The following is an 8,094-nucleotide window of genomic DNA, read 5'->3' as shown; positions in this document are numbered from 1 at the left end:
GTCTGTGCGCAGAGAGGAAGACAGTGCACGCGCCGCGCCGCCCGCCCGCAGCCCCGCTCACACACAGCCGCCCGGCCGCCCGGCCCGCTGCTCTTCAGCACAGGTAGCCGCACAATCCGTCGCGTCAGGATTAGCAATACGCCGTTTCACATGTCTCTTGCTTTCTGCTGGATACTGTGTCACGTCCAAGCCTTTCCTGCAGCGCGATCTGTGTGTCGCCTTTGTTTTGTTTGTGTTCAAATTCAGTCCAAACTGTCTCCAAGTCATTTAGTTTGGTTATACTATTTGTTCTTCACACATACTGTAGAACTTTAAGCTTTGTTTTATCTTTCCAGAGCACTTTAACATTGTTGTTTCAACCATTTCTGGTTATGTACCTTATGTATGTATGTATGTATGTTTTTATTTATTTATTCAGTCATTATTATTATTATAATAAAATCAATTATGTAATGTTTTTCTTGTCTGATTGGAGTTGCAGTCGATGGATTGAATTAATTTACTGTAGGTTGCGATTCTCACAACCCTGCTCCTGGAGGACCCCCTACCCTGCTGATTTTTGTTCTAACCCAGCTCTCAATTACTTAATTGAACCCTTAATTGAAATTTTCCCCAGGTTGGAAGGCAGACTGGAGCCATGTCCAAGCTTATGCCCCCGAAGTTCTTGCCCCCGGAATGGCAACTGGCTAATCAGATAAGCTACAGCAACGCTGAGGCAGAGCGGTCACGGTCAGAGCGTCTGACGGCCGAGAGCCGGCGGCTGGTGGAGGAGACGACCAAAGTGACGCAGCGCTCTCAACAGGATGTCAGCAAGAAGCTGGGTGAGGCTGAGTCTGACTGTTCTCCTGCAGTGCTCCTGCACTGATGGTGTATCTAATATGCTGGAGTCAAATATCAGAGCGTGCTCCAGCAACCGTGTCTGCAGGGAGTCTCATAGACTCGTCTTCCCACCCTGTATTTCAGAACAAAGGCTTGAAGACATTCGGTTTTGGAAACAGGAGCTGGAAATCAAGCTGGCGGGGATTGTGAAGGAGACCGACATGCTGCTGACCTATAGGATCCGCCTGGAGAAGGCCTTGGAGAGCAGCGCTGATCCCCTGAGAGTCACCCAGCAGTGTCTGGTAGAGAGGTGAGATTTGCATAAGACACACCAATGCATACAGTGACTTTGACATGGTGCCTGACATCTTCACTGATTAATGATTCAAATGCAAACCTGGGGAGCCTACAGCTCCCCAGGATCTAGGTTTGAGACCCCGCCGTTGCTTTAAAACGGAATCTCCCCCTGATTGTGTGGATATTTAAACACTATCTGACTTTGAGGGTTGGGGAAATGTGTGATTTTGACCTGTGTTTACTGCAGTGCATGTTGTAGCGAGTGCGGTCAGACCTCCACACAGATTGCGACCGCAGTCTCAGGCCCATGAAACACTATGTAAATCAAGTGTATGGTTGTGGCTTATCTGAGGGTGTTTGTGTGTGTGTGACAGGGAGAAACGTGTCGGCATCGACCTGGTCTATGACGATGTGGAGCGCAAGCTCATCAGGGAGCTGGAGGTCATTGAGGGAGTGACGTCCCTCCTGCGACGCACCCTGGACCAGACTAATGAGCAGATCAGGTGAGGGGGGAGACAAAGTTGTATACAAACGCCCTACTCTGGCAAGGCTTTAATCACCACATATTTTTCAGTCAGATGCTCTCATAGGCTCCACTCAAAAGACTCACATATAGACGTGTTGAAGGTTAAATATCACAAATGTCCACTCTACACAATACAAGTGCACTGTGCTTTGTTTTTATGCCTGTGTTCAATACCATTCACTTTAGACCAATACAAATACAAAAATGACTACAAAAGATTTAGAAGGGAGTAGTTTTTCGAGATTTACGATTATATTGTAAAAAATATATATCAAAGGGAGAAGGAAGAAGGCTTTGCCATTGTTTTGTTCGACCTGCTGCTCTGTCTGTGGTCTCCAGGTTGAACCGAGCTTCAAAGTTTGCACTGGAGAAGGACCTGCGGGACAAGTTCCAGGCCGAGAAGATTGACGACTACTGCACCATGTTGACCAGTAACACCCCGGAGGTGGACTACAGCGACGGGTCAGGCAGTAGCATGACGGGGTGAGCGGGCCCGTCTACGAGAGCGCGTGCAACTCACACTCAGTGGTGTCAGAACAGAAACACCCTGTGTAAATAAATGCAGGATGAGCCATTTAATGATGACACATTTATTGAAATGTAATAAATCCAAACTGAACAAAGCCAGCCAGCTGAGAGTGTGTCTCATCTCGTTGACAGCCCCGTGACTCCTGGACAGTGGGAGGGCTTCTCCAACCTCAATGTGGTGAAGGCGGAAAAGCAGAAGAATAACTCCCTGACCCTGCGTGCTGTGGTGGACGGCCTGCTACAGCAGACGGCTGGAGATCTGCATAATCAGCACCAGGCCGTTGGGACCGCACTGGAGAGCTGCGTGGCCCAGACCAAGAGAGCCAAGACCCAGCTGGAGCAGCACTTGGCTAAGGTACACAAAACCCCCCGATCACCCAGACAAGTGTTGGACAGGCAACCAAGACTAACTGTTCAGTGTTCGGGATCCTCCTGTACTGTTTTCCCATTTGTTTTGCTTAGTCACCAGTTGTGTTTGTCATGGAAAGCTACTATGCATGATGTTCTCTGTCATATATGTCAAAATGGTTGTCTATTTTAAGTACCAAACTAATTGTTGCTGTTAGTCTAGCCAAGGACAGAGTTTATCTGCTCTTCTGAGGTGCATGTGTTGCCTCTTCCGTGTCCTGGCAGGTGATGGATGAGATTAGCAGCCAGGAGAAGAACATCGAGACTCTGAAGCAGGCCATCGCCGACTTGGAAGGGCCCCTCAAGGTGGCCCAGACACGACTGCAAGCCAGGACACAGCGGCCCAACGTGGAGCTGTGCCATGACTCAGCCCAGTCTAGGCTGCAACAGGAAGTACGAGAGATAACGGGCAACATTGAAAGGTGAGGGGGGTCCGTGGGAACACAGGGTGCCCTCGCTATTTATTCATGTGATTGTTTTCTACTAAAAGGAAAAGTTAAAACACACCCCCAGCCACTACTCCGCACAGCCCTCTGTCCCTCTGCCTTCCCGTTTGACCATCCCTCCTGGTGTCCCTGTTCACAGACTGAGCGAGACCCTGGCCTTGGCCGAGGCTGAACTGAGAGCCCTGGTGCGCAACCAGCTGTCCCTGGAGGAAGAGATCGATGTGAAGGCACAGACGCTGTACATCGACATGGTGGTCTGTGTGCAGCTCCACCAGTCCATCACCATCTACCAGTTCTGAATCCCATCTGGTAGAGTGTGGGTCAGAAATCCAGTCATTTGATCCACCAACTATTCAAAAATGTCCTCTGCTTTGTGTAAAATCTAATTACATTTATTAGACCGCAATTACTCATCTAAATGTTAAATACTCCCATGTAATTTGGTTTAAAGTCTAGGTAGATCATTCAGATACACGTCAAAATAGAGGTACATTAAATACACTGTAATTACAATTCAACAGTCTTGAATTCCATTGAGTTACAAATATCTCCAGAGTTTAACCTCATTTTAACTCAAGCCTTGTAACTTAAACCTGTGTTCAATTTTATTATTAAGATTCATTTTCTTAACAAACGCCAATGTACACAATATCCCAATGTTTTATATTTACAGTTACCCATTTATACAGTTGGGTTTGTACTGGAACAATCTAGATAAAGTCTCTTGCCCAAGGGTACAGCAGCAGTGCCCCCCACCTGGGACTGAACCCACAGTCCTCCACACTAGTGCAGAGCCCTGACCGCTACGCACACTGCGGCCCCTGTCAGTGTGTAACGCACTGATATGAAACACATTCCTCTACGAAAGCTACACACCAGTACCTGACACAGAAAGTCATTTGTCGATGTAATTACAATTACAATTACAATTACAATTATCAATGTTATTTATTTGGAAGTGTGCAGTATTTTTAAGTGACACTCTAGTTCCCTGGTAATAAAAGGTAACCAGAATGTAGTTACATTGTGTGTCATGGTAATTACAATCAACCAGTGTAATTAAATGCCATTCCCATGGAAGTGTACAGTATTTTGAAGTGACGCACTAGTCCCTGGTAATAATAGCACATTGGGAATTTAATTACAAGGGATGTCAAGGTAACAATAAACCCAGTCTCAATGCAGAAACTACAACAGGCTAATGCTTAGGTCAGGGGTGTCCAACCCTGGTCCTGGACAGCCCCAATCCACTTAATCCTATAGGTCACCCTAAATCACCAATTTCTAAACACTGGGAACACATGCGAGTTATTAATCAATTAAGCAAGTCAACCAAGGGGATTCTTCCCTCAGGAGGCTGTAGGTATTCAGATAATTGCTCCAATCATTTCTAAAGGACTGAATTTACCACACCATCTGCTTCATTGATAAGGATTAAATACTTCCAGCTGTTTATAAATTGGTGATACAAAGGTGATCTCTAAAACCTGCTGGAAAGGGCCTCTTGGCACCAGGGTAAGACACCCCTGGTTTAGGCATTGTGGTTTCCTGGTGGAATTACCTTACCTGGATAACGTTTTCACTTTCAACCACAATGGCTGTTCCTGCAACGGAATAAATACATAAATATGTGCTGAATTAGGCAACATAAACTTACCTAATATCATCATAGAAATAATGCTATTTCTGAAATAATCTAGCAACTGTAAGCAGGGCAATTATTTCCTTATGTATTTTTTAATAATCATATTCAAATGCAAGACTATGCCATGCAGTACAATCAGAAAATTATATTATTATTGTGAGATGGGTAGGTATGTAGGATAATAGTAGCGCATACACGCATACATATATATATATATATATAGGCCTACCTGATCATGTTTAATGCAATACAAATGTGCATTGGAACATCGAAAACACAATGGAAATGCAATACGTGCGGTTGTTATTGCCAGTATTTATTCAATGCATAATGTAAATATATAAAATACAACAATATAGCACTGTATGCATGTACGTATAGATGTAATACATGTAGCTGATTCATATATTCAACATTAATCATACAGTTTTGCATCAAGTGGCTACATGATACCTGCGTATTGATAGAGTTGAAAGCTGCACAGTGCTCATCCTGTGCAAATGCCCCGTGTTGTTCAGTGAAGCTGTGTTTATGTGACATGCAGAGCAGACGCACTGCAATACCCGAGTTCTGGATCTGTGTGAAAACCCTGGTCATTAATATAGTATATAATGAGTACATTACCCCAGGTACCCGTTCTTTACGAGCAGCCCAGTTCAGTCAATAAAGCATTTCTGTCAGACCTATCTGTGAAAGTAAAACTAGATTTGTAATATATTGAACCACATTCATAGCATTGAAACTTGCACATATAGGCTACGGTACAGAGGACAGGAGTGACAGACAGGCCTATTGAATGACCTGCTGCTCATACAGGACACGTGCTTGAGGAAATGTACTCACGTTCAATATATAGTTACATTAATGTTGAATATATGAATCCGCTACATTTATTAAATCTATACGTACATGCATACAGTGACTGCCCGAGGTAGTTCTGCGAGTCGCATACCCTGGAGGCCCAGCCAGTCGGCTGGTTACCAGGGAGCTTTCCAAACTCCAGTATTATCTTTATTATCTTATCTCTATAATTCTATCCAGTCGAAAGGTCTCTGACATCTGCTTGGCTAGTTACCTTTCGGAGGCAGGACATATATGATGCGCTTAATTGGTTAATGTATTCGAATTCCGTCTCTCTGAGTTGTCACTGTGCTTAGTCCCGCCTTCAAAATGTAAATTCCCCAAGCGAGCGCATCATATATGTCCTGCTTCCTATAGGCATGTAACCAATCAGGCGTCAGAGAGCTTGTGACTGGCTAGAATTAACTAAAATATACTGTTTTATATATTTACATTATGCATTGAATGAATACTGGCATTAACAACCGCACGTATTGCATTTCCATTGTGTTTTCGATGTTCCAATGTACATTTGTACTACACAAAACATGATCAGGTAGGCCTATATATATGTGTGTGTGTGTGTGTATGTGCTAAAATTATCCTAAATACCTACCTGTCTCACATAATATAATTGTCTGATCATACTGCATGGCATAATCTTGCATTTGAAAATGATTATTAGTACATAAGGAAATAATTACCCTGCTTACAGTTGTTAGATTATTTCAGAAATAGCAGTATTTTTATGATTATATTAAGTACGTTTATGTAGCCTAATTTTGCGCAAATGTATTTATTTATTCCATCTCGGAGTACTCCTTCGTAGCAACAGCCATGAGGCATTGTGGTTGAATGTGAAAGCGTTATCCAGGTAAGGTGTTTCCTCCAGGAAACAGCAGTGCCTAGGCATTAGCCTGTTGAAGTTTCTGTATTGAGACTGGGTTTATTGTTACTATGATATCCCTTGTAATTAAATTCCCAATGTGTTATTATTACCAGGGACTAGTGCGTCACTTCAATATACTGTACACTTCCATGGGAATGGCATTTAATTACACTGGTTTATTGTAATTACCATGATGCACAATGTAACTACATTCTGGTTACCTTTTATTACCAGGGAACTAGAGTGTCACTTAAAAATACTGCACACTTCCAAATAAATGACATTGATACACATTGTAATTACATCGACAAATGTCTTTCTGTGTCAGGTACTGGTGTGTATCTTTCGTAGAGGAATGTGTTTCATATCAGTGCGTTATATATGGACACGGGCCGCAGGGTCAGGGCTCTGCACTAGTGTGGAGGACTGTGGGTTCAGTCCCAGGTGGGGGGAACTGCTGCTGTACCCTTGGGCAAGAGACTTTATCTAGATTGTTCCAGTACAAACCCAACTGTATAAATGGGTAACTGTAAATATAAAACATTGGGATATTGTGTACGTTGGCGTTTATTAAGAAAATGAATCTTAATAATAAAATTGAACACAGGTTTAAGTTACAAAGTTTGAGTTAAAATGGGGTTAAACTCTGAAGTTTTCATCGTAAGGTGATTAAATATAATCTGGAGACATTTGTAACTTAATTAAGTCATGTTGTTAAATGTAGTATTAGTACAGCATAATACTTGCCCGGTTATATGATTTAAACAGTACTTACATGCATTCACCATGTCATGAATAACTTAATTACAGTGTATTTGATGTACCTGCTTGTATTTAATGTGTATCTGATCATTTTCAGACAGGTTTCTATGGGATTTATTAGATGCCCTTTGAATTAGCAACTGTTTAGGACCACCTGGAATAAACATGGGAATCTGACTTAAACCAGGGAGTTTGAAATAAGTTATAATGCAAACTGGAAAACCTAGAGTAGCCCCAAGGACTGGATTTCAGAACCACCCCTGCAACCAAAGAGACAATCGTCTGCCTACTATTAAAGGCTTTGAAATGGATTGACTTGTTTCTTGTTTGTTTTGTGACTTTCCCAACAAAATAAAAGACTATGAAGGATATTCATAAATGATTCAATGTATTTTAATTGCGGGAGAAAAGACGATAATATAATCTTCTCTTGAAAGATAAAAACAACATTGAAAGATTAATTTAACTTTACACCCAGAAAGGGGTTTCCCTCCTGCTGTTTGGACACAATGATACTAATAAGAATGGAATGAAAGATTTTGTGAATTTAAGTCACTGAACTTTATCCCACGAAATACTTCTCATACTGGTACTGGTACTGCAGGACTTGTGTAGCTCAACTATAGTAGCGGTTACATTGTGTCACCAGTAGAGGTGTAGAGTGGATTCTTCTTACAGGCTGTGGGCTAGGATTCTTAATTCCAGTGTTTATGGTCCCTTACTGGACACTAGAAACCTGAGGGGAACCTTGCTTGACCAGCTCATTCTGCAGCTCTGGGCTTATCTATACTCCATGCATTTGATGGTTTTTCCAAGGTCGAACATGCTCTGCTAATGGCAATAATGTTTATTTTGTTTGATGGCACTTATTTGTTTTTTGTTTTTTCAAGAACTGGTCACACTTGACTTCACATGTTTAAGAATAACTCTGAGA

General features: G+C 42.5%; 1 protein-coding gene across 1 annotated transcript; it reads left to right on the top strand.

The window, feature by feature from the left end:
• tekt1 (tektin 1) lies at positions 1 to 3,574 on the top strand. The gene is made up of 8 exons (XM_066695912.1): positions 1 to 103; positions 617 to 821; positions 964 to 1,129; positions 1,491 to 1,619; positions 1,982 to 2,125; positions 2,303 to 2,525; positions 2,804 to 3,000; positions 3,164 to 3,574. Exons 2-8 carry the CDS (start codon positions 638 to 640, stop codon positions 3,321 to 3,323), a joined length of 1,203 nt encoding a protein of 400 aa, XP_066552009.1. The 5' UTR covers positions 1 to 103; positions 617 to 637; the 3' UTR covers positions 3,324 to 3,574.
• The last annotated feature ends 4,520 nt before the right edge of the window (positions 3,575 to 8,094 follow it).

Source organism: Amia ocellicauda, chromosome 22 (genome assembly GCF_036373705.1).
Source record: "Amia ocellicauda isolate fAmiCal2 chromosome 22, fAmiCal2.hap1, whole genome shotgun sequence".
NCBI lineage: Eukaryota > Metazoa > Chordata > Actinopteri > Amiiformes > Amiidae > Amia > Amia ocellicauda.
This window is presented reverse-complemented; position numbering and strand designations above follow the sequence as displayed.